Genomic DNA, 26,586 nt, shown 5'->3' with positions numbered 1-26,586 from the left:
AGAAGCAAGAAACTAATCGTCTTGGCAACAAAACAAAGAGAATGAAAGCACACAAACATAACCTCACATCCAAATATGAATATAACGGGAAGCAATAATCACTATTCCTTAATATCTCTCAATATCAATGGCCTCAACTCCCCAATAAAAAGACATAGATTAACAAACTGGATACGCAACGAGGACCCTGCATTCTGCTGCCTACAGGAAACACACCTCAGAGACAAAGACAGACACTACCTCAGAGTGAAAGGCTGGAAAACAACTTTCCAAGCAAATGGTCAGAAGAAGCAAGCTGGAGTAGCCATTCTAATATCAAATAAAATCAATTTCCAACTAAACGTCATCAAAAAAGATAAGGAAGGACACTTCATATTCATCAAAGGAAAAATCAACCAAGATGAACTCTCAATCCTAAATATCTATGCCCCAAATACAAGGGCACCTACATACGTAAAAGAAACCTTACTAAAGCTCAAAACACACATTGCACCTCACACAATAATAGTGGGAGATTTCAACACCCCACTCTCATCAATGGACAGATCATGGAAACAGAAATTAAACAGTGATGTAGACAGACTAAGAGAAGTCATGAGCCAAATGGACTTAACGGATATTTATAGAACATTCTATCCTAAAGCAAAAGGATATACCTTCTTCTCAGGTCCTCATGGTACTTTCTCCAAAATTGACCATATAATTGGTCAAAAAATGGGCCTCAACAGGTACAGAAAGATAGAAATAATCCCATGCGTGCTATCGGACCACCACGGCCTAAAACTGGTCTTCAATAACAATAAGGGAAGAATGCCCAAATATACGTGGAAATTGAACAATGCTCTACTCAATGATAACCTGGTCAAGGAAGAAATAAAGAAAGAAATTAAAAACTTTTTAGAATTTAATGAAAATGAAGATACAACATACTCAAACTTACGGGACACAATGAAAGCTGTGCTAAGAGGAAAACTCATAGCACTGAGTGCCTGCAGAAAGAAACAGGAAAGAGCATATGTCAGCAGCTTGACAGCACACCTAAAAGCTCTAGAACAAAAAGAAGCAAATACACCCAGGAGGAGTAGAAGGCAGGAAATAATCAAACTCAGAGCTGAAATCAACCAAGTAGAAACAAAAAGGACCATAGAAAGAATCAACAGAACCAAAAGTTGGTCCTTTGAGAAAATCAACAAGATAGATAAACCCTTAGCCAGACTAACGAGAGGACACAGAGAGTGTGTCCAAATTAACAAAATCAGAAATGAAAAGGGAGACATAACTACAGATTCGGAGGAAATTCAAAAAATCATCAGATCTCACTATAAAAACCTATATTCAACAAAATTTGAAAATCTTCAGGAAATAGACAATTTCCTAGACAGATACCAGGTATCGAAGTTAAATCAGGAACAGATAAACCAGTTAAACAACCTCATAACTCCTAAGGAAATAGAAGCAGTCATTAAAGGTCTCCCAACCAAAAAGAGCCCAGGTCCAGACGGGTTTAGTGCAGAATTCTATCAAACCTTCATAGAAGACCTCATACCAATATTATCCAAACTATTCCACAAAATTGAAACAGATGGAGCCCTACCGAATTCCTTCTACGAAGCCACAATTACTCTTATACCTAAACCACACAAAGACACAACAAAGAAAGAGAACTTCAGACCAATTTCCCTTATGAATATCGACGCAAAAATACTCAATAAAATTCTGGCAAACCGAATTCAAGAGCACATCAAAACAATCATCCACCATGATCAAGTAGGCTTCATCCCAGGCATGCAGGGATGGTTTAATATACGGAAAACCATCAACGTGATCCATTATATAAACAAACTGAAAGAACAGAACCACATGATCATTTCATTAGATGCTGAGAAAGCATTTGACAAAATTCAACACCCCTTCATGATAAAAGTCCTGGAAAGAATAGGAATTCAAGGCCCATACCTAAACATAGTAAAAGCCATATACAGCAAACCAGTTGCTAACATTAAACTAAATGGAGAGAAACTTGAAGCAATCCCACTAAAATCAGGGACTAGACAAGGCTGCCCACTCTCTCCCTACTTATTCAATATAGTTCTTGAAGTTCTAGCCAGAGCAATCAGACAACAAAAGGAGATCAAAGGGATACAGATCGGAAAAGAAGAGGTCAAAATATCACTATTTGCAGATGACATGATAGTATATTTAAGTGATCCCAAAAGTTCCACCAGAGAACTACTAAAGCTGATAAACAACTTCAGCAAAGTGGCTGGGTATAAAATTAACTCAAATAAATCAGTTGCCTTCCTCTATACAAAAGAGAAACAAGCCGAGAAAGAAATTAGGGAAACGACACCCTTCATAATAGACCCAAATAATATAAAGTACCTCGGTGTGACTTTAACCAAGCAAGTAAAAGATCTGTACAATAAGAACTTCAAGACACTGAGGAAAGAAATTGAAGAAGACCTCAGAAGATGGAAAGATCTCCCATGCTCATGGATTGGCAGGATTAATATAGTAAAAATGGCCATTTTACCAAAAGCAATCTACAGATTCAATGCAATCCCCATCAAAATACCAATCCAATTCTTCAAAGAGTTAGACAGAACAATTTGCAAATTCATCTGGAATAACAAAAAACCCAGGATAGCTAAAGCTATCCTCAACAATAAAAGGACTTCAGGGGGAATCACTATCCCTGAACTCAAGCAGTATTACAGAGCAATAGTGATAAAAACTGCATGGTATTGGTACAGAGACAGACAGATAGACCAATGGAATAGAATTGAAGACCCAGAAATGAACCCACACACCTATGGTCACTTGATTTTTGACAAAGGAGCCAAAACCATCCAATGGAAAAAAGATAGCATTTTCAGCAAATGGTGCTGGTTCAACTGGAGGGCAACATGTAGAAGAATGCAGATCGATCCATGCCTATCACCCTGTACAAAGCTTAAGTCCAAGTGGATCAAGGACCTCCACATCAAACCAGACACACTCAAACTAATAGAAGAAAAACTAGGGAAGCATCTGGAACACATGGGCACTGGAAAAAATTTCCTGAACAAAACACCAATGGCTTATGCTCTAAGATCAAGAATCGACAAATGGGATCTCATAAAACTGCAAAGCTTCTGTAAGGCAAAGGAAACTGTGGTTAGGACAAAACGGCAACCAACAGATTGGGAAAAGATCTTTACCAATCCTACAACAGATAGAGGCCTTATATCCAAAATATACAAAGAACTCAAGAAGTTAGACTGCAGGGAAACAAATAACCCTATTAAAAAATGGGGTTCAGAACTAAACAAAGAATTCACAGCTGAGGAATGCCGAATGGCTGAGAAACACCTAAAGAAATGTTCAACATCTTTAGTCATAAGGGAAATGCAAATCAAAACAACCCTGAGATTTCACCTCACACCAGTGCGATTGGCTAAGATCAAAAACTCAGGTGACAGCAGATGCTGGCGAGGATGTGGAGAAAGAGGAACACTCCTCCATTGTTGGTGGGATTGCAGACTGGTAAAACCATTCTGGAAATCAGTCTGGAGGTTCCTCAGAAAATTGGACATTGAACTGCCTGAGGATCCAGCTATACCTCTCTTGGGCATATACCCAAAAGATGCCTCAACATATAAAAGAGACACGTGCTCCACTATGTTCATCGCAGCCTTATTTATAATAGCCAGAAAATGGAAAGAACCCAGATGCCCTTCAACAGAGGAATGGATACAGAAAATGTGGTACATCTACACAATGGAATATTACTCAGCTATCAAAAACAACGAGTTTATGAAATTCGTAGGCAAATGGTTGGAACTGGAAAATATCATCCTGAGTGAGCTAACCCAATCACAGAAAGACATACATGGTATGCACTCATTGATAAGTGGCTATTAGCCCAAATGCTTGAATTACCCTAGATCCGTAGAACAAACGAAACTCAAGACGGATGATCAAAATGTGAATGCTTCACTCCTTCTTTAAATGAGGAAAAAGAATACCCTTGGCAGGGAAGGGAGAGGCAAAGATTAAAACAGAGACTGAAGGAACACCCATTCAGAGCCTGCCCCACATGTGGCCCATACATATACAGCCACCCAATTAGACAAGATGGATGAAGCAAAGAAGTGCAGACCGACAGGAGCCGGATGTAGATCGCTCCTGAGAGACACAGCCAGAATACAGCAAATATAGAGGCGAATGCCAGCAGCAAACCACTGAACTGAGAATAGGTCCCCTATTGAAGGAATCAGAGAAAGAACTGGAAGAGCTTGAAGGGGCTCGAGACCCCAAAGTACAACAATGCCAACCAACCAGAGCTTCCAGGGACTAAGCCACTACCTAAAGACTATACATGGACTGACCCTGGACTCTGACCCTATAGGTAGCAATGAATATCCTAGTAAGAGCACCAGTGGAAGGGGAAGCCCTGGGTCCTGCTAAGACTGAACCCCCAGTGAACTAGTCTATGGGGGGAGGGCGGCAATGGGGGGAGGGTTGGGAGGGGGACACCCATAAGGAAGGGGAGGGGGGAGGGATTAGGGGATGTTTGCCTGGAAACCAGGAAAGGGAATAACACTCGAAATGTAAATAAGAAACACTCAAGTTAATAAAAAAAAAATTTTTCCTTGGTAGTTTTTCCCAGTCCCTTTTTCAGATGACTTTTTGCAAAGGCCATGATTCTTAAGAAATTATAGTTATTAACCCCACTCTGTACTATGATACTGTTTTAGTATCATTTTCCATCAACTTTAATTTTGACCTTTTACCATTAATAACCATTTGCCAAAATTCTTTCTTCCCAGTACTTCCAACTTTTTGTTTCCTCTTTATTAGCATTGTTTTACATTTATGATATGGGAATAATTGTAATCAAGCCATCTTATCACAGGACACAATCTACTGTTTCTCCAACATTAGCCTTGATTTTAATTTCACCTTAATAATCTTCATCTATTAATCCTGGATATATAATAAACTATGAAAGTACTTCCCAAACTTACTCCTACTGTTCCTGTAGTAATAAGACCATATATGCCAGAAGCTATTTTATAACAAGGAATTTTTAGAGATAGTATAAAGTACTTACTGTCATGTCAAGAGCAGCACTATCTGAAGCCATGCGTAATATATTACCAATACTGAGGTTATATTTTCCTACTTTCTTTGTTGGTGAGCTTTTTCATTGCCAATAGGATTTTTTTCTTTGATTTTTCTTTTCTTTTGTTGAATATTTTTTATTTACATTTCAAATGTTATCCCCTTCCCCCACCCAACCACCCACCTCTTCCCATCTCCCTGCCCTGACATTCCCCTACACTGGGAATAGCAGAACCAAGGGCTTCTCCTCCCACTGGTGCCCACCAAGGCCATCCTCTGCTACATATGCAGCTGGAGCCCCAGGGCTGTCCATGTGTACTCTTTGGGTAGTGTTTTAGTCGCTGGGAGCTCTGGTTGCTTGGCATTATTGTTCTTATGGGGTTCTTATTTAGCTCCTGCTGCTATAATATTCTTGGTTCATGGTTTTTGTTCTTGGGGTCTTGGCTAGACCCCCTCATCTGATTTTCCAACGGTAAAAAAAATCAGTTTGGAGATCTCTTATTGATCAGCATCTCTTAGCCCAATGTCTGCCTTTTCCACCCCTAGTATAAATTCTTGGAGGTATATTTTGATTATTTTAAAAAGGGGAATTTTTTAAATAAGGAAGAGTGAGAGTTAAAACATTTACCTGAGTCACATTATATACAGGTACAACATCACCAGCAGCTTTTATTAGTAAGACCACCTTGAGCTGTTTAAGTCTTAACACTTCTTATTCTTTATTTGCCAGACTTAAGTTGCACCTTTCTTACATCTGGATCTGCTATTACTCATAGCACTGCTGAAGTTTATCATCCCGAAATGTCGATTTAATCCTCCCCAGGAATTTGATTAATTTTAGTAACAGACAGTCCTTTTTCCTGGTTTTTTTTAGCCTTGTCCAAGTCCTTAAAGCCACTAAACACTTCATTTTTAATAAGAAGTGTTCTGATTGGTTTATTCCTTGTAAAAGACTTTTTTGAATTTTGAATTTATATCCTTCCTATTCATTTTGGAGTTATTTTATTTTTTATTTTCATACACTTCTTTTGAGAAAGCACCTTTTTTATTTTCACACCCTTCCTCATTTTTCAGGAAGAACCTTTTTTATTTTCATTCTGTTTATTTCCAATAAACATTAACTTTCCATATGTATGCTCTTGAGATTATACGTATACTCTCAAAACAGCTAGTAAATTTTCCACAGGCTCTGCCAAAATCCACAATTTCTGCCACCTTAAGTCCTGGTGGGTCAAAGACTCCTCTCCCTTCAGGTCCATCAGATTGGATATCATTTGTTGGTTGATAGAGAAAAACTCAACTAGATGCTAAGCTTCTTAGATAGATGGACACACAGCTAGCTCACTCCAGTTACTTCATTCAAGCATTGTACAAGGTTCACTGGGGCTGGGAAAGGTTTCAACCATCAAAGTTACCTCACTCTTACCACCTTGGAGAGCAGGCAACCTACACAAATCTTAGTTCCTTTGACCATAGCTGTAATCAAAATAAAAACCTCCACATTTCACAGGAGTGTCTCAGGACCGAGGTTTATGTGGCTGCAAGCTTTCATATAGCACAGAGTGAAGACTCTCTAGAGAGAAAGCTCTTCAAGATTCAGTCTCAAAACAATTTACCAGCCTCTAATGATGGACCCCAAAAATATCAAAGGCTTTGATGAAACATTTCATTTATAACCAGGCATTGAGGCTTTACTATGCATTTCACTGTAAAGGCTTTACTATAAATGTCACTAGACAGAGGCAACTGGAACAGTCAATCATTCCTGACACACTGAGCTAGGCCATGTGATGAAAGGGCACAGAGGAGAAGAGAGGATGCAGAATGGAGAAGAAAAATAAGAGCCAGGATAATGGGAGGGCTAAAACTGAAAAAAAAAAAAGGCTGGTAGCCAAAGTCGTTTCTGTTAGGAAGAGGAGGACATCTGGGACAAGGGCAGTGCAGCTTGAAGGGCAGTGCAGCATGTGGCCTGGAGAGTTCAGAGCAGGAAGCGGCATTGGCCAGTGTCTGCTTTGATATGCTAAATATCAAACTCAGCTTTTAGTCTCTGGTTTGAGACCTAGCACTCTTTGCTAGTAAGTCCATCCCTTCACTAGAACCTACTCCTTTTCAATTTTAGAGTCTACTTAAGATCAAGTGAAATATCCAGTCTGTGTACTGAATAACTATGGAAACTTGGACTTCCTGTCCACATCTAGTTATCGTTGGATTAACTGGACAATGACAAGGTTATTCTAACAAATCTCATATATTTATTCTCTTTCATATAAATTTACAGCTTATTAAAGCTATTTTATTAGAGATTTATTAGTATAAATTTTATATATAATTGTGAAATAAATGACTAGTAGTTAATGCCAGGGTTGAGACCACTTTCTAGACTGCTTCTCTTTGCTCTGCTTTCTCTGGAGATCCCTAGATCCTTTGTTTTCTGCTCAAGACAGTTCTCTAAGAGTTCTCTCTGAACATTCTAAAAAATTCTCTAGATAGCTCATCTCTTGCCCCATCTTTTATATAACATATTAATCCAATCATTTAGTCTGGATTCCCTTTTGATTATCATAAGAATCAGCATCCCATGACCCCAGCACTTTGACTCTTAGGAGACAGCAAGCAAACTTTTTTCTTGGTTCTTTTTTTTTTCCAGAGCAGGGAGTCGAATCCAGGGCCTTGTGCTTGCTACACACTTTTTTCTTAACATTGAAAAATATTTCAGATCTTTGCCTGCCTTTGTTAAGCACACAACAAAATAGTTGGGTGGGATCCTGCCATTTCTATCATGCCTGAACCAGGACCTAAATTTCCTGTGTTCCAGGTTGAGTTTGAACTTAGGAATCTGTGTGCCTTTGTAAGCATAAACAAAAATCTGAGATGGGTGGGATCTCCTGGGATCACCACTTCCTAAATCTCTTTATCTCTTTTTATATAAATATATATTATTAGAAAACATATATAATATATTCACATATATTTAAATATAAATTCAATCATCTGAAATAAATGTATATGTTATGTTGTTTATAATTATATATATTTGTATAGAGATATTTGTTTTATATATATTTATATACATATATAAATATATAATAAAAGTTCATATATAAATAGCATTAATATGAGAATATATATTCTAAATTTATTGGGATATATTATATAATATATAAAGAGAAATTTATTCTTTAAGTTCTGTTACACTAGAAAACCCTAATATATCCCCATCATATGTTATACACATATATATATATATATATATATATATATATATATATATATATATATATATATAAAACAGTATACTGTTTGCAATAATATGCTAACAAATTCCATCTCTTAATTTTGATGCTGTAAGATGTTAGGCACCTCCAAGAAATTCCTGTTTCAAGGTTGATCACTTAGATGAAATCTGTCCTTTCCTCACGGGCTTGAAGAAACTTCCTAGTCATTCAAAGGAGTTATTCTCTTTATGTTTGGCAAAAGGAACACACAGATTTCCATTAACATATGGTTATTATGACTACTAGCATGTTAAAGATGTTGCTAGTTCTAGACTCCCTCAGTCCCTCTCACAAGTCCACACCCCAACTCACAGGCTGCCTTTCTCCCAAGTATCCATTCTCATATAAAACAAGGAATTTCTCTACCTCCAACCCATTACTTTTCTCTAATTTCCAAGAACAGACACTCTTGGCCATTCGGAATAAACTTTGTGGGGGGGCGGGTATTTTCATCCATGGAGCTGCTCTTTAAGTTTCTTTACTGTCCCCGTCTTTCATTAATAAGCCAGCCCAACTTCTCAACAGCAGCAACAGCCGAGGTACTTTAAATCCAAACTTAGCTTCCTACCGGTGTCTTTTTAAATTCATACTTGTGTAATTCAAGAAACGTGTAAGGAACCTAAAAGGACACAGGAAAAAAAGTTAATCTGATCACCATTTTTCCCTGAGTGACCTCATTGGTACATAGGAACTGAAGGTTAACTTTTCACTAATTTCTGACCAAAAAATTCACTAGGTGCTGGTGCCGGAAACAGAGAAATCATGGCTAAAAGAAAAGGACCAATAGGATGGGGCCTCTTTAAAAATGGGATAAGGGTCGTGGCTTTGAGGTGTTCAGACCCCTTGAGTCTTTGCGTGGCACTAGAGGCTAAGGGGCGGGATTTGGCAGGCGCTAAGATCCCTTGAGCCTTTGCATGGCGCTAAGAGCTAAGGGGCGTGGCTTTGCAGACGTTGAGATCCCTTGAGCCTTTGCGTGGCGCTAAGGTCTAAGGGGCGTGGCTTTGCAGGCGTTGAGATCCCTTGAGCCTTTGCGTGACCCTAGGGGCTAAGGGGCGTGGCTTTGCAGGCGTTGAGATCCCTTGAAACTTTGCGTGCCCCTGAGGGCTAAGGGGTGGGGTTTGGCAGGAGTTGAGATCCCTTGAGTCTTTACGTGGCACTCTAAGGGCTAAGGGGTGTGGCTTTGCAGGCCCTGAGATCCCTTGAGCCTTTGCGTGGCGCTAAGGACTAAGGGGTGTGGCTTTGCAGGCGTTGAGATCCCTTGAGCCTTTGCGTGGTGCTAAGGGCTAAGGGGCGTGGCTTTGCAGGCGTTGAGATCCCTTGAGCCTTTGCGTGGCGCTAAGGCTGTTGGGAGTTTTCATTTCTCAGCGTCGAGCGGTTGGGTCCGCCATGTTCTCTCTCTGATTGCCGTTGCTGGGCGCCACCTTTCCTTCACGTCGGTGGTCACTTTGTGGTGTCATAAGGGTGTCGTAGGCTCAGAACAGGGATCAGAAGAAACCGAAGCCATAACGGCCAGAGAAATCTGAGGCGACTCCGGAAAACCTGCCCTTCAGTTACAGACGGAAGTCTACGATTAGAGCTTCTGGCTCCCAAGACGGGGAAAACGGTAAGCGGCTCCTTTGCCGGAAAAGAAAGAATAGGGACCAGTGAGAACCCTCTGTGACAAAGGCGTAGGCCGGCCACAGTTCCTGAATTGTTGGAAACTGGTTTTTGACACGGCCACTCTTGCGCCCAGTCTCAGAGAAACCCAAATCTCTGAATGTTCGGACAGGACAACAGTGAAACAGTGGCTTGTATCTATTGCCCTCATTTTACACTCGAGTTTACCCAATCACCTTTTTCCCTGGTCTCATTGGTACATAGGAACTTAAGGTTTATTTTTCACTAGTTTCTGACCAGAACATTCGCTAAGTACTGGTGTCGGAAATAGAGAAACCATGGCTAAAAGAAAAGGACCAACACAGGAAGGGGCCCCTCTAAGAGTGGGATTTAGAGTCAGGCTGATGCGAATAGTTTGAGTAAGGAGGTGGAAAATGGCTGCCTCTCGTTTTCCTTTTCCGTTTTGTGTTGAGTTAATCTGGAAGCGGCTTAATAGCTGTAAAACTTCTCATCTTTGTTCTTTGCCTAGCTGATGTCTTTACTTACAACTGAGTGCTTTTGGTGATTTTTGGTAATGACCAAGCGACATTTGTTTACGACTTTTCCATGTGCTGGCCTGAAAAATGAGCTGCGATTTTACCCTTCCAGGAGACATATTTTAATTAAACAGTTCTCCGTAAATTGGCCAATGTGCCTCCTGGTTTTTAATATCCCTACAAAAATACGAGTTGGCTAGCAATAAACCTAACTTCAATGATGTGTCATCATGTGTTTTTCTATTGCTCGTATAGAGTGAATAAGATTTGTATAATGTTTTGTGAAAACTAAATTTTATCATATTTTAAAAGTGAAAGTTTCACATTCGTGATTTCTTATGGAAATGTTAACCGCATTTTTGCCAAAAGTTTACATTTTCTGTTCGAGCTTTTTAACTCAAAGATTGTTAGGTGTTCGTGATGTGGTTTTTAACAACATTGCCCGTTTAAGCTGTTCATCTTGTAAATCCAAGGAACATTTGTCTACCTTTACTTATAAAAAATTTGAGGTGTTTTAATGTTCTCAACTTTTAAAAATGAATTTAGAACTATTCAATTAAAGTTTCACTATCTTTTCCTGAGACTCATCACCATTAAGTTAATATAATAAAAATGCCAACTAGTAGCGGTAATCTCAAGCCTAACTTTGAAAAACTAAAAGAACTAACGTTACTTTTTCCTGCGTATGTAATTAACATTTTTGGCATCTGTAAATATGAATCTACATTTATTCATAATTCAAAGCTCACCTGTACAGTTTTACTTTTAACACTTTATTACTTTTAACTTTATTTTTTAAGTTTGTGAAGAATGAAAGCCTGAAGTATTTGTCCTTGGTGTTTCAAGGGTGAGTTCAAAATGGTTTTTTGTTTGTTTCCAGCTTAAAAATAAGTTGCTCACAGAGAGTCAACTAACATGGACTCTGGGTTCACAGAGTGAACTGAGAGTCTGGGAACTTGTAAGTGTTCTTTATTACCCCCCTGCAGATTTGTTGTGGTTGTGAAGCTGGGTGATTAGTGGGACTCCTAACAGTGAGAGGTAGCTACCTCTGACACTTTTGCCTACATTGGGACCCTTTTTCTCCTTCTGGGTTGCCTCATCCTGACTTAAGAAAAGAAATGCATAGTCTTATTGGAACTTAGTATGCCATTTGCTGGATATGGAGGCCTGCCTTTTCTGAAGAGGCGAGTGGATGGGAAGATATAAGGGGATGGGATGGGAGGGGCAGAAGGAATTGAAACTGTAGTTGGGGATGTAATCTATAAGAAAAGAATATATTTTTTTTTTAAATTTAGAAGCTAGCCTTCTCTCACAGAGACGTGGTGTGTGGCAGGTTGGAGTATAACCAGAAGGGCTCCACCCTCTCAGAAAAAGAGGAGAGAGGATAGGGAATGGGGGGGTGGGTTGAGGGAGGGAGTGACTGTGAAGAGGGTAGTGAGTAGGATATTAAATGAATAAAAAACTAGTAAGAGTAAATTTTAAAAAAGAAAGGGTAAATGAAACTTTAAAATTTTTCAGTTTATAAATTAAATGAAGAAAAGGAACTAATTAGGGCTAGGGAAATGGCTCAGCAGTTTAGTAAGAGAGGATGTGCTTAGTGGTCCTTCTGGGACTTGATGTGTCAAGAAGGGTTGGTACACAAGGGGCTTCTTCTGAAGAGAAGGGGAGGGGTAATGGAGGAATTTGTAAGGTGGGACTAGGAGGGGAGCTGTGATTGAGGTGTAATAAGTTATTGAAAAAAATTAAAAGTTGGTTAAATTTATTGCTAATTCTGTGCCTAAATATGCCTCCTTCTGTCTTTGTGGATTTATTTCAAAAGAAAAGGAACATAATGATTTTTTTTTGCCCAATCCATTAGTCCCTTATTCCTTCCCCCCTTTTTATTTTCATTCTGATTTTTTCTGTCTGTAAAAGAGATTTATCTTGTTAGATCATATTTTTAAATCCATTCAGACTATTTGTATTTTGACCAAATATTTTAATTTATTTACATTTCTATTATTGTTTGATAATATTTTTACTGTTGCTGTTTTCCTTTGATTTTTTTCATTCACTACTTCCCTTATATTTTGTTTCCTGCCATTGTAATTTCTTTCTTTAATCTCGTTTTCATTTGTTTTTGTTCTATATATTTTTATTCATTTTCATAGGCTCTACATGTATTTCTATGGGTAATTTGTAGTTTAAATAGACAAAATGTTTTGTAGAATATTTGATCACACTTGAACCCCAAGAATTTTCCAGCTCAACCCTAATACACACCTTTTGGATAAGAGCTTTCTGTATATTGTAAATAGGTTGTTGTGGTGCAACTCAGCCCTAGCATATACCTTAACCCAAGAGCTTTCAGTAAACAAGGTAAATAAAGCTAAAGATAGGTCAAGAGACAGAGCAAGCAACCAATTGACAGGAAGTGAACTAAGAAAATCCAGGAAAAAGAAAGATGAGGGTCTTTGAATTGAAAGGTATTTAAGACAGAATGGAGGAGGAGAGGGAACTTTTTACTTCAGGGAGGACAGTGGAATAGGAAAGTCAGCAGAGCGCTCTCTCTTCTCTGAGCTCGTAGGTTTTCATCTCAGTGTCTGGTTTCCGAGTCTTTGTATAATGAATTGAATATTTGGGATTTTGTTTTTGAAACAGCAAAATAGATCTGTCCTGAAAAGAGTTACACAGATAGTTAGAAATAATAGTTCTGTCTTCCCTAATTTGTACAGGGGCTTTGCATATACATCTGTAAGAAATCGTTTTCAACACCATTACAAATCATTGATTTAATGTGCTTTATATGTAATATAATGAAAAGGGAAAGAGATATTCTTTGATTTAAGAAAACAGGTAAGTTTCTCTGTAGAACAGAATTAAGCCAATAGCAAGTTTAACCCCCTCACCACCAAATTTATAAAACCTTTAAATTTTCAGGTTTTTGAAGCAATAAAAACTATAAGATAATGGGGTTTTAAATTTTTTACATAGGATTACTAGAATGATTACATATATTAGAAAACAAAAGTAGGAATTTATAAGATAAAATTGGTACTATGGAGATAATGTGCATAGATATGTGTGCATCTTCTTTCCTTCTGTTTTTTACTTAGAACTTTTCTAGAATAACATTTAAGTTGGCAATTTTTATTTCAAAGAAAAACTCAGGTTTGATTTTCACCTCAGTGATGTTTAAGGCTATAAAAAACTTATTCTTAGGGTTACCTTTTTTCATTACTATTAGTAAATAAGATTGAGTGTTTACATTTTTGTAATTTACTCAAAAGCTAGATTCCAGGTTGTGATCATACTTTGCTTAGCATTTATATGAAAATGACATTGCTTTTGCTTTCTGTGCTTCTGTTTATAAAGACAAATCTATTTGAATATTTGTGGAGAAAAATTAATTCAAAATATCACATGATTTCTAAAACACTGTTAAGTGTTTCAAGTATATTCCCAATCAATGCCTTTTTCTTTGGCTTTTCTCTTTCTATTGTTTCTGGATTTAGTTTTGTGCTCGTGTTTTCCTTTAGGTGAACGTATCAGTTGTTATTATTTTAGATAAATGTCAGATCATTCCTTTTTACCGGCTTGGGTTTGTTTAGTTGTCTGAAAGCTGCTGTGTTTATTGAGATATAATACTTGTTAAAGAGTTTTCTCTCCAAAATCATTCACTACTGGATCTTGGATACACACATCTGGCTGGCCAGGGTTATGCTGCTTCTGCCTCTACCTCCATGGCAGCTTGGCTACCTGCCCAATGCAGGCTGCCTAAACCCCATCCTACTCTTCTAAGAATTGTAACCTCCCAGCTTTCCCACTCTGGTCAAGTGAACAAAAAGCAGGTGACAAATGGAATCTGTGAGTTTGGCTTTGTTTTCAGAGCTTGTCTTGTGGGATGAAACTTTGTTTGCTATTTGATGAAACATTTTGTTTTCAAGGGTATATTCAAGAAATGCCAACTTGTAGGCCTTAGATATTTGGTCTAGTCCTGTTCAGGCCAGACTTAGATTTCATTAGAATTCACTTAAACGAACAACAAGGAATTTTATTTTCATATTTATAGTATTAGTTACAAATCATTGGGCTAAGTATTATTGTGACTTTTAAATCAGTACTTTAAGGTTTTGTTGCAAAGAACTCCCAACATAAATAATACATGAGGATTCTAATTGATATACGTTGCCTTCCGCTTAAGAACTAGCAAAATTTTTTCCTTGGTAGAACAGCCAGTATAATGATATGACCCTATCAAGGAGATTTAAAATATCACTGAAATTAAACTTTGCCTTTGTCTCATTTTTATAATTCTGTACTACTGATTGTAGAGACCTGGTTAAATTTAGAATTTACATTAAAGTTGTAGTAAGTCCTTACTTACCTTTTTCATTATTTTCCTAGTTTTAAATAAAATAATATCAATATAATTGTTCTTAAATTGGAGATTTTAGGGGATGGCATATGGTAATACTTTATTTTTTGTAAGTAGATTATAATTTCTTCTCTTAGGACAAATGAATAAACAAAGAAACTAAAAAAGGGACATGACGGTCACAACTCGTGGCTCTCCAGTGGGAGAGAATGAGAGCCAGGGACAGGCTCCTGATGGGCAATCTCAGCCTTCTTTCCAACAGAACCAGGTAAGATGATGGCATGTTGTTTTAGGGACCATAGGATATGAACAATTGGATTATGTTACAAATAATTTATAATCATCAAAGCTTACACTAAAGAAAAATGACTATGCTGTTAGAAATAGGAAAAAATTAAGTGTTCTATGTTCGTAAGACATAGAATTGTGGTTTTATGTCTAAAGATAATTGTGAATATGAGAGCAAAATTATTTATTATAATTGATTAATTATAGTAATTGGTAAATTACTAAAAACTAAAAATGTGTTTACAAAATTTAGTCATGGTATTCACAAATGTGTTTATTTAAATTGTAGGAACTGTTACTTCCAGGATTTTCCACCTTAGGAAAAATAAAAGTTTTAGAACTGAGGCAAAGCTATACCCGAATTAATTTTTGTTACTTTTTTTGTTGTATCTGGAGCTATGGGCCCCTCCCTTTACACTCCTTGATTAGTGGTCTCATCCCTAGGAGCACTGGGGGATCTAGCCAGCCAACATTGTTCTTCCTACAGGGTTGCACTTTCCCTCCATTCCCCTAGTCCTTTTGCCAGCTCCCCCAATGGGGTCCCCAAGCTCAATCTGAGGGTTGGCTCCAAGCATCCACACCTGTATTGATCAGTTGACTTCCCAGGGAACAGCCACAACAGGTTAGGTTCCTATCAGAAAGCACCTCTTGGCAACAACAACAGTGTCTGCAGACAGGATGGATTGCCAGGTAGTGCAGCCCCCTGGTGACCCTTCCTTTAGTCTCTGCTCCATATTTGTCCCTTTCTTCTCTTGGACAGGAATATTGTTGGGTTAAAACTTTTTCTATATAATATTTTATCTCTTTTTTTAAAAATTTCATTTCGGCTTACATTTTTTTCTCACCTTGTCTTTTTTGTCTGTTCAGATCCCTTAACGTTTCAAATATATAGACTGATGGGTTCACAATCCTTGCTATTGCTGTGCCGTTGTTAGGACAGTATCAGTCCTAATGATCCTAATTTCTGTTCATACTTAATTTCCTTCCTCCTACACCCCAACTCTTCAGTATGCCTTGAAATTTGTAGATGAAATGTGATCACACTGTGTGGAAACAAACTTTTTTTTAACTTTTTTTGATGTAATGGTTAGTTTCGAGGAAAATAAAGCAATGGTTATTTTCAATGTTTTAGCTCGTTTTTGCTCATGAGCTTTTACATTCCCAAGTGCTATTTTCCTTAATCATTATCTCATGTATAACATTGGTTACAGAGAGCTGGAATTGCAGGTTTTTTCTTTTTCTCGTGTATAAGGGGTATGGTTGGATATCTTTCTCTTTTCCAGGGACATTTACACTGTGCTCTAAATCCTACTATGTGGGTAACAAAAACTATCTGTTGAAGTCAACCTAAGTGAACAGAATGGTCTGGAACATTTTAAAATTGTGGCTGTTCCCCTCTGAAATACAAAAATATGTTTCTTAATTGAAAATATGGATGGGATATTTCTCTCATCTTCATTATGATTATTTGACAAAAAGAATTATATATCCTTAGATTCAATAGGAATTTATAACCTGCATACTTCACAAAATCAGACTTTTAATACTTGGTCAGAAGTATGATTCATATTTGTGTACCTTGTATTAGATCCTTTAGAGATTTTTTTCTTTTATTTTTAGTGGATTTTTAAATTTATATTTCAAATGTTACCCATTTCCCAGTCTCCTCCCCCTTCTATGAGGGTGACCTCCCCAACCACCCACACCTTTCCCCCTCTCCTTCCCCGACATTCTCCTGCACTGGGGAGTCCAGCCTTGGCAAGACCAAGGGCCTCTCCTACCATTAGTGCCCACCAAGGCCATTGTCTGTTACATATGCAGCTGGAGCCATGTGCACTCTCAGAGATTTTAAATCTATTCAAATTTTCTTCACAACTCATCTTGGAAAAGGTTCTAGAAGTGTGGGATTCATTAAAATTGTTAGAAAAAAAATGTTTGTTGGAATACAGTCCTTAGTATTATTTTCTAATGTTTCTTATTCCTGTGAAATTGGAAAGTAGTGTTCATATGTCTGCATTATTTCAGTTTCCATTTTCTTGGTGAATCTAATGAAAAAACTGATAATTTGCTTATATTTTTTTTTCCTTTTTTTTTTTATTAACTTGAGTGTTTCTTATTTACATTTTGAATGTTATTCCCTTTCCCGGTTTCCAGGCAAACATCCCCCTAATCCCTCCCCCTCCCCTTCTTTATGGGTGTTCCCCTCCCCACCCTCCCCCCATTACTGCCCTCCCCCCCAACAATCACGTTCACTGGGGGTTCAGTCGTAGCAGGACCAAGGGCTTCCCCTTCCACTGGTGATCTTACTAGAATATTCATTGCTACCTATGAGGTCAGAGTCCAGGGTCAGTCCATGTATAGTCTTTAAGAGGTAGCTTAGTCCCTGGAAGCTCTGGTTGATTGGCATTGTTGTTCATAAGGGGTATCGAGCTCCTTCAAGCTCTTCGAGTTCTTTCTCTGATTCCTTCAACAGGGGTCCCGTTCTCAGTTCAGTGGTTTGCTGCTGGCATTCGCCCCTGTATTTGCTGTATTCTGGCTGTGTCTCTCAGGAGCGATCTACATCCGGCTCCTGTCGGTCTGCACTTCTTTGCTTCATCCATCTTGTCTAATTGGATGGCTGTATATGTGTGGGCCACATATGGGGCAGGCTCTGAATGGTGTTCCTTCTGTGTCTGTTTTATCTTTGCCTCTCTATTCCCTGCCAAGGGTATTCTTGTTCCCCTTTTAAAGAAGGAGTGAAGCATTCCCATTTTGATCATCTGTCTTGAGTTTCATTTGTTCTAGGCATCTAGGGTAATTCAAGCATTTGGGCTAATAGCCACTTATCAGTGAGTGCATACCATGTATGTCTTTCTGTGTTTGGGTTAGCTCACTCAGGATGATATTTTCCAGTTCCAACCATTTGCCTACGAATTTCATAAAGTCGTTGTTTTTGATAGCTGAGTAATATTCCATTGTGTAGATGTACCACACTTTCTGTATCCATTCCTCTGTTGAAGGGCATCTGGGTTCTTTCCAGCTTCTGGCTATTATAAACAAGGCTGCAATGAACATAGTGGAGGACATGTCTTTTTTATATGTTGGGGCATCTTTTGGGTATATGCCCAAGAGAGGTATAGCTGGATCCTCAGGCAGTTCAATGTCCAATTTTCTGAGGATCCTCCAGACTGATTTCCAGAATGGTTTTACCAGTCTGCAATCCCACCAACAATGGAGGAGTGTTCCTCTTTCTCCACATCCTCGCCAGCATCTGCTGTCACCTGAGTTTTTGATCTTAGCCATTCTCACTGGTGTGAGGTGAAATCTCAGGGTTGTTTTGATTTGCATTTCCCTTATGACTAAAGATGTTGAACATTTCTTTAGGTGTTTCTCCGCCATTCGGCATTCCTCAGCTGTGAATTGTTTGTTTAGCTCTGAGCCCCATTTTTTAATAGGGTTATTTGTTTCCCTGCGGTCTAACTTCTTTAGTTCTTTGTATATTTTGGATATAAGGCCTCTATCTGTTGTAGGATTAGTAAAGATCTTTTCCCAATCTGTTGGTTGCCGTTTTGTCCTAACCACAGTGTCCTTTGCCTTACAGAAGCTTTGCAGTTTTATGAGATCCCATTTGTCGATTCTTGATCTTAGAGCATAAGCCATTGGTGTTTTGTTCAGGAAATTTTTTCCAGTGCCCATGTGTTCCAGATGCTTCCCTAGTTTTTCTTCTATTAGTTTGAGTGTGTCTGCTTTGATGTGGAGGTCCTTGATCCACTTGGACCTTAAGCTTTGTACAGGGTGATAAGCATGGATCGATCTGCATTCTTCTACATGTTGCCCTCCAGTTGAACCAGCACCATTTGCTGAAAATGCTATCTTTTTTCCATTGGATGGTTTTGGCTCCTTTGTCAAAAATCAAGTGACCATAGGTGTGTGGGTTCATTTCTGGGTCTTCAATTCTATTCCATTGGTCTATCTGTCTGTCTCTGTACCAATACCATGCAGTTTTTATCACTATTGCTCTGTAATACTGCTTGAGTTCAGGGATAGTGATTCCCCCTGAAGTCCTTTTATTGTTGAGGATAGCTTTAGCTATCCTGGGTTTTTTGTTATTCCAGATGAATTTGCAAATTGTTCTGTCTAACTCTTTGAAGAAATGGATTGATATTTTGATGGTGATTGCATTGAATCTGTAGATTGCTTTTGGTAAAATGGCCATTTTTACTATATTAATCCTGCCAATCCATGAGCATGGGAGATCTTTCCATCTTCTGAGGTCTTCTTCAATTTCCTTCTTCAGTGTCTTGAAGTTCTTATTGAACAGATCTTTTACTTGCTTGGTTAAAGTCACTCCGAGGTACTTTATACTATTTGGGTCTATTATGAAGGGTGTCGTTTCCCTAATTTCTTTCTCGGCTTGTTTCTCTTTTGTATAGAGGAAGGCAACTGATTCATTTGAGTTAATTTTATACCGAGCCACTTTGCTGAAGTTGTTTATCAGCTTTAGTAGTTCTCTGGTGGAACTTTTGGGATCACTTAAATATACTATCATATCATCTTCAAATAGTGATATTTTGACTTCTTCTTTTCCGATCTGTATCCCCTTGACCTCGTTTCGTTGTCTGATTTCTCTGGCTAGAACTTCAAGAACTATATTGAATAAGTAGGGAGAGAGTGGGCAGCCTTGTCTAGTCCCTGATTTTAGTTGGATTGCTTCAAGTTTCTCTCCATTTAGTTTAATGTTAGCAACTGGTTTGCTGTATATGGCTTTTACTATGTTCAGGTATGGGCCTTGAATTCCTATTCTTTCCAGGACGTTTATCATGAAGGGGTGTTGAATTTTGTCAAATGCTTTCTCAGCGTCTAATGAAATGATCATGTGGTTTTGTTCTTTCAGTTTGTTTATATAATGGATCACGTTGATGGTTTTCCGTATATTAAACCATCCCTGCATGCCTGGGATGAAGCCTACTTGGTCATGGTGGATGATTGTTTTGATGTGCTCTTGGATTCGGTTTGCCAGAATTTTGTTGAGTATTTTTGCGTCGATATTCATAAGGGAAATTGGTCTGAAGTTCTCTTTCTTTGTTGTGTCTTTGTGTGGTTTAGGTATAAGAGTAATTGTGGCTTCGTAGAAGGTATTCGGTAGTGATCCATCTGTTCAATTTTGTGGAATAGTTTAGATAATATTGGTATGAGGTCTTCTGTGAAGGTTTGATCGAATTCTGCACTAAACCCGTCTGGACCTTGGCTCTTTTTGGTTGGGAGACCTTTAATGACTGCTTTTATTTCCTTAGGAGTTATGAGGTTGTTTAACTGGTTTATCTGTTCCTGATTTAACTTCGATACCTGGTATCTGTCTAGGAAATTGTCCATTTCCTGAAGATTTTCAAGTTTTGTTGAATATAGGTTTTTATAGTAAGATCTGATGATTTTTTGAATTTCCTCCGAATCTGTAGTTATGTCTCCCTTTTCATTTCTGACTTTGTTAATTTGGACGCACTCTCTGTGTCCTCTCGTTAGTCTGGCTAAGGGTTTATCTATCTTGTTGATTTTCTCAAAGAACCAACTTTTGGTTCTGTTGATTCTTTCTACGGTCCTTTTTGTTTCTACTTGGTTGATTTCAGCTCTGAGTTTGATTATTTCCTGCCTTCTACTCCTCCTGGGTGTATTTGCTTCTTTTTGTTCTAGAGCTTTTAAGTGTGCTGTCAAGCTGCTGACATATGCTCTTTCCTGTTTCTTTCTGCAGGCACTCAGCGCTATGAGTTTTCCTCTTAGCACAGCTTTCATTGTGTCCCATAAGTTTGGGTATGTTGTACCTTCATTTTCATTAAATTCTAATAAGTTTTTAATTTCTTTCTTTATTTCTTCCTTGACCAGGTTATCATTGAGTAGAGCATTGTTCAATTTCCAAGTATATGTGGACATTCTTCCTTGATTGTTATTGAAGACCAGTTTTAGGCCGTGGTGGGCCGATAGCACGCATGGGATTATTTCTAACTTTCTGTACCTGTTGAGGCCCGTTTTTTGACCAATTATATGGTCAATTTTGGAGAAAGTACCATGAGGAGCTGAGAAGAAAGTATATCCTTTTGCTTTAGGATAGAATGTTCTATAAATATCCGTTAGGTCCATTTGGCTCATGACTTCTCTTAGTCTGTCTACATCTCTGTTTAATTTCTGTTTCCATGATCTGTCCATTGAAGAAAGTGGGGTGTTGAAATCTCCCACTATTATTGTGTGAGGTGCAATGTGTGTTTTGAGCTTTAGTAAGGTTTCTTTTACATATGTAGGTGCGCTTGTATTTGGGGCATAGATATTTAGGATTGAGAGTTCATCTTGGTGGATTTTTCCTTTGATGAATATGAATATATCTTTTTTGATGACTTTTAGTTGGAAATTGATTTTATTTGATATTAGAATGGCTACTCCAGCTTGCTTCTTCTGACCATTTGCTTGGAAAGTCGTTGTCCAGCCTTTCACTCTGAGGTAGTGTCTGTCTTTGTCTCTGAGGTGTGTTTCCTGTAGGCAGCAGAATGCAGGGTCCTCGTTGCGTATCCACTTTGTTAATCTTTTTCTTTTTATTGGGGAGTTGAGCCCATTTATGTTGAGAGATATTAAGGAATAGTGATTATTGCTTCCCGTTATATTCATATTTGGATGTGAGGTTATGTTTGTGTGCTTTCTTTCTCTTTGTTTTGTTGCCAAGACGATTAGTTTCTTGCTTCTTCTAGGGTATAGCTTGCCTCCTTATGTTGGGCTTTACCATTTATTATCCTTTGTAGTGCTGGATTTGTAGAAAGATATTGTGTAAATTTGGTTTTGTCATGGAATATCTTGGTTTCTCCATCAATGTTAATTGAGAGTTTTGCTGGATACAGTAACCTGGGCTGGCATTTGTGTTCTCTTAGGGTCTGTATGACATCAGTCCAGGATTTTTTTTCTATGTGTTTGGAGTGGTATGTTTTATTTCAATAAGTTTACTCGCTTTAAACTCAATATGTAGCCAAAACTTGCCTAGAAACTCAAAATCTCTCTGCTCTGTGCAATACAAGGATTTCAGGTGTAAGTCACATACCACTGTCATTTTTTGATACCAGTGTTCATTCATTTGTCCTATTTTAATTTTAAGTATTAACTTTGAAATTTTTTTAATTTAATTTAGAAGTTTGAGTATCCACTTAACTAATCTATAAACCTAATCCATTTTTATTTTCCCTGTTAATTTAGTACAACCTTTTACTGTGTAATATAGGAATTTTCTATAATAATTTTATATAATAACATAGAAATTTTACTCTTAAGTAGAGAAATGTTAAATGTCCAATTAATAAGTTTGTTTTTTCTGGACAGGTTGTATTGGAGATTTGAATTCATTCGTGAAGATTAATAAATAGAGCAAGATAAAATAATAGCCTATTCTGTTTTTCTCTTTGGGCTTCAAATTACTGGCATCAAACTTTATAGCATTATGCATTACTATATAAAAACACTACTTACAAGTTATATACCTATTTCCAGGTCACAGGTTTTAGGATATTTTCCTTATCCTGTGATTCCTGTCTCTCACTTAATAAACTGGGCTTTGGAAGAATGCCAGAAAACTTCTCCACTTCTTTTTAAACTTTTGTTATTCACAAGTATAGCACCTGACCATTGTGAATGTTTATCCAGAAATCTAATTTGTTAAGTTTTGTAGACTATGCACTACACTTTGTATAACACAGCATTGCAGTGAATTTTGAGCTAATACTAATTCTGCTTGTCTCTATAGTTGACGTATCAGAATTGATTAACAAACATAACTATCCTTTGTTTTTTAAATATTTTATTTTCATAATATTGCCATTGATTACTCTTATTGTTGTTTCTAACTATTAATAATGTGTGTGGTGATTTATGTATCTCTGAAAGTTTACAATTAAAATTAAGTAGTTATATTTGTTTTAGTAGTAATTTTTTAAAAATACCAGTTGTAATTTGACTTAATTAATATAGTGTTACATAATAATTATTTTAATCTGTGGAAAAATGCCTCCAGGTTAGTGGAAAGAAGGCCACAGATCAGCAATAATACTCCAGTTCCTAAATACATAGTGTATATCAAATAATTATAAGTATTACAGATATGTGAATTTCTAAGTTCTATACGTGTATTTATAGATAGTTAAGTCTGGGATTTTTAACTTTTAATTAAGATCTCATCATCTGATTCTTCCAATGAGAATTCTCCAGCAACTCCTCCTGATGAACAAGGCCAAGGTGATGCTCCACCACAGCATGAAGAAGAAGACCCTACATTTCCTCATGCTGACCTGGCAAAGTTAGAAGACATGATCAACAGGTGCATTCTATTTATACGTTAATTGCTGGAAAGAATGGATTTGCTTTCGGACAACAAATTAAGTGGTATTAAATAGAGGAATGTGGAGGGACAATGAATCGCCTAATTTTGGGCAATTTTCTTCCCTATGTTCTGGTTTTCCAATCTACCATTCTACCAATAATAATCTTTCTTTTTTTTAAGTTTCTTGGTACTTGTACTCTGTTAGTATATTTATTGATTGTGTTAGGGTTCTGAAAAATATACATGACTACAGAAAGAACAACTACATTTGACGTGTCTCACAAATCTTCTCTGTCAAACATATTTAAAGATCAGGAATTCAACTTTCTGATCTACCGAGCATCATTTGACGAATGATTGCTTTCGATGTGCATATTTTTTCCAAGTTGTTGAGCATATTTTCTTACTTCTGTAATGCACTCTTCTTTCCCAGCCTTTACCGCTTAAGACTTCCCTTCATTCAGAAAATCTACCTCTTATAGATCAGAATTTTACAGCAACATGTCCTCATGGCTACATCTTCAAAAACACTGATTCCTGAGGATTAGCTAGTAAGACAGATAACATCATCAGATACTTAATTCTGTTATAGATTAAGGAATAAATTTCCGACCAAATGCCTCACATGTCCTTGATGACTTTCACGATGGAAGAGGCATCCTATAGCAGAAACCTCAGAGTCTCTTCAACATGTCTCTTTTGAAAGATATATTCATTTTTATGTTATGTGTGTGGTATTTTTGCCTGCATCTCAATCTGTGCATTTTATGTACACAGTGTGGGGAGACCAGAAACGAGCATCTGATTCTGTGGCACCATGGTTACATATGGCTGTGAGCCTTCCTTTAGGTTCTGATACTCAGAACGGGGACCTGTGAAAGTGCGACTTTGCTCTTAACCACTAAGGCATCTCTCCAGTCCCATCTTAACATATTTCTGTGTATACATGTTACCCTAAGGGAGCTGCCACATTCTCAGTTCTGCTGCATGCTGATTCCTGGACTCCTGTTCCTACCCAATCTGAGCAATAGTAGAAATGGAAAATTGAAAGGCTTTGCAAGTCTGTCCTTCTGTCTCCTTTTAGTCTCCCTTACTGTTGATCGGGGTTATTTTTTCATAGAGAATTGAAGAATTATGTTATACTAATGGCTGAATCATTAATAGGATAGTTTAAAAGATTCTCCAGTTCAGTTATATAATTTTATTAGATTTATTTAAAACGACATATCATTAATGGCTAGTTGATTTTTTTTTAGCACATTGTATATCTAGGAAATATCAGAAAAAGTATTTTCTGGGTAGTGGTGGATTTTATTTTTTATAGTCTTTATTATTTATGTTTATATTTGTTTATATTAAATTTATAGTCTATAGTTATTTATAGAAAGCTTATGTTCTTTTGGATTTACAGTAGTAATAAAGTATGCAAGTTTTTTTATTAACTTAATATAGACAAACATTTTAAAAGCTCAATTTGTTTTGAGATATAGACGTTAACTTAAGACAATAGACTTAAAAATGTTTTGCAAATAAATCTTTAGGAAAAGTCAGTGAGTATCTAAATATTTGGAATGTCAGCACTTGTCTCAAAGTTTCATCTACATCGTGAAAATTAATAACGTTTCATTTTTACATTATAAAAATAAGTTTAATTTTAAGAGAACACCTTCCTTTTTAGCAGTATTTAGTATTGGCAGTTTAATTTTTAGTCTTGTTAAATACTCTTAAGTAATTTCTTACCACTATATCGTACTTGATATTATAAAACTCCACATGTAGATACAGTGTATATTTTAATGCCACAAGAGGATATCACTTGGCAACATTTTTTCTTAAAAAACAATGGTGACTATAATTCAGAAGTTTTGCTTGTGTTCTGTTATGTTCATTTTCCTAGAAAAGCAGTAAGCTGTAGTAACTTAACACCGAATAGCATTCTGAGCAATACTCTTTATTTTGCAATAATCATTAGACCCCGATGGGTGGTTCCTGTTTTGCCAAAGGGGGAATTGGAAGTACTTTTGGAAGCTTCTATTGATCTTACTAAAAAAGGTGAGTTACCTTTTTTTGTCACATATGCTCTTTTATATACATAAATAATGTTTTGAAGGCTTTGATTTTTTTTCCATACAAAATTAAATATTTAGAATTTGCAGTGAATATCAGTAACCTTTCTCGTAAGGCTGAACAGAGGACTCCCAGTCTGGGTCAGTGAGAGAAGACACACCTAACCCTCAAAAGACTTGAAGCTCAAGGAAGTATGGAGGCCTGGCAGGGTGGAGGCAGGGTGGGAACCTTGGAGATGGTAGGGAGCTGCGGGGAGGAATGAGAGGAGGAACTGTAGGAGAGCAGAACAGGAAGAGGATGATGATTGGACTGTAAAAAGATAAAAGATAATATGTGTACACACACAAACACCTCTCTCACACATACACACACGCATACACACGCATGCACACACGCACACAATCCTTTCAAAACCAGATGTTTCCTCATGTGGCAACAGCACCGTCTTTTAGTTCCTCATCCAAGAATTGACAAAATAGGCACTTCCCAGGTTATCACATTGTGAGCAATTATAACTCCATCTATAGGGCTATAACCTCTTTCTAGCCTTGCGTGGATATCCTCAGTCACATGCACACATTAACACAGGGTAACATTATTCGTAGCATATATACTTAGACATCTGTGTCAACTTCAACATTTTTCACCCAAGTGTGTCTCACACCTTTCTTATGATTATAAGTGATGCAGGCTGAGAGTTATTACATCTAAATGTTTATGTTTCATACTGATGCTTTAGGGGAAATCCAAGCTCGCTGTTGTCCATAGATTATTTTTATATGAATCAAGGACACATACTCAGGTTGTTAGTAAATTGTCCTTGTTATTAACTGTGTCCCAGAACGGATAGTTTCTTAATCGCTTTACCAAATATTATATATAATAGAATCCTCTTTTATTTTCTCCCTCTTCCTCCTCTTTCTCTAATCCTCTCTACCCAACCTTCCCTCCCTCCTCTCCGTGTTCTCTCTCTCTCTCTCTCTCTCTCTCTCCCCCCTTCCCTCCCTCCCTCCCTCCCTGAGACAGGGTCTCTTTGTG

At 37.4% G+C, this 26,586-nt stretch overlaps 1 protein-coding gene across 4 annotated transcripts in view; it reads left to right on the top strand.

Moving 5' to 3' along the window:
• Positions 1–9,650: 9,650 nt before the first annotated feature.
• Usp9y (ubiquitin specific peptidase 9, Y-linked) overlaps positions 9,651–26,586 on the top strand; it is a 144,729-nt gene continuing 127,793 nt past the window's right edge. The window contains 5 exon segments of one of the 4 annotated variants that reach the window (NM_001329902.2): positions 9,651–9,984; positions 11,314–11,360; positions 15,008–15,138; positions 23,333–23,478; positions 25,454–25,533. In NM_001329902.2, coding sequence (NP_001316831.2) covers positions 15,043–15,138; positions 23,333–23,478; positions 25,454–25,533 — 322 coding nt within the window. In that variant the 5' untranslated portion in view covers positions 9,651–9,984; positions 11,314–11,360; positions 15,008–15,042. 4 annotated transcript variants of the gene reach the window in all.

The sequence above is a fragment of the Rattus norvegicus genome, chromosome Y, assembly GCF_021556685.1.
Source record: "Rattus norvegicus strain SHRSP/BbbUtx chromosome Y, alternate assembly SHRSP_T2T, whole genome shotgun sequence".
Classification (NCBI taxonomy): Eukaryota; Metazoa; Chordata; class Mammalia; order Rodentia; family Muridae; genus Rattus; species Rattus norvegicus.
Note: the sequence above shows the minus strand (reverse complement) of the source record. Positions and strands in the feature narration are given on the sequence as shown.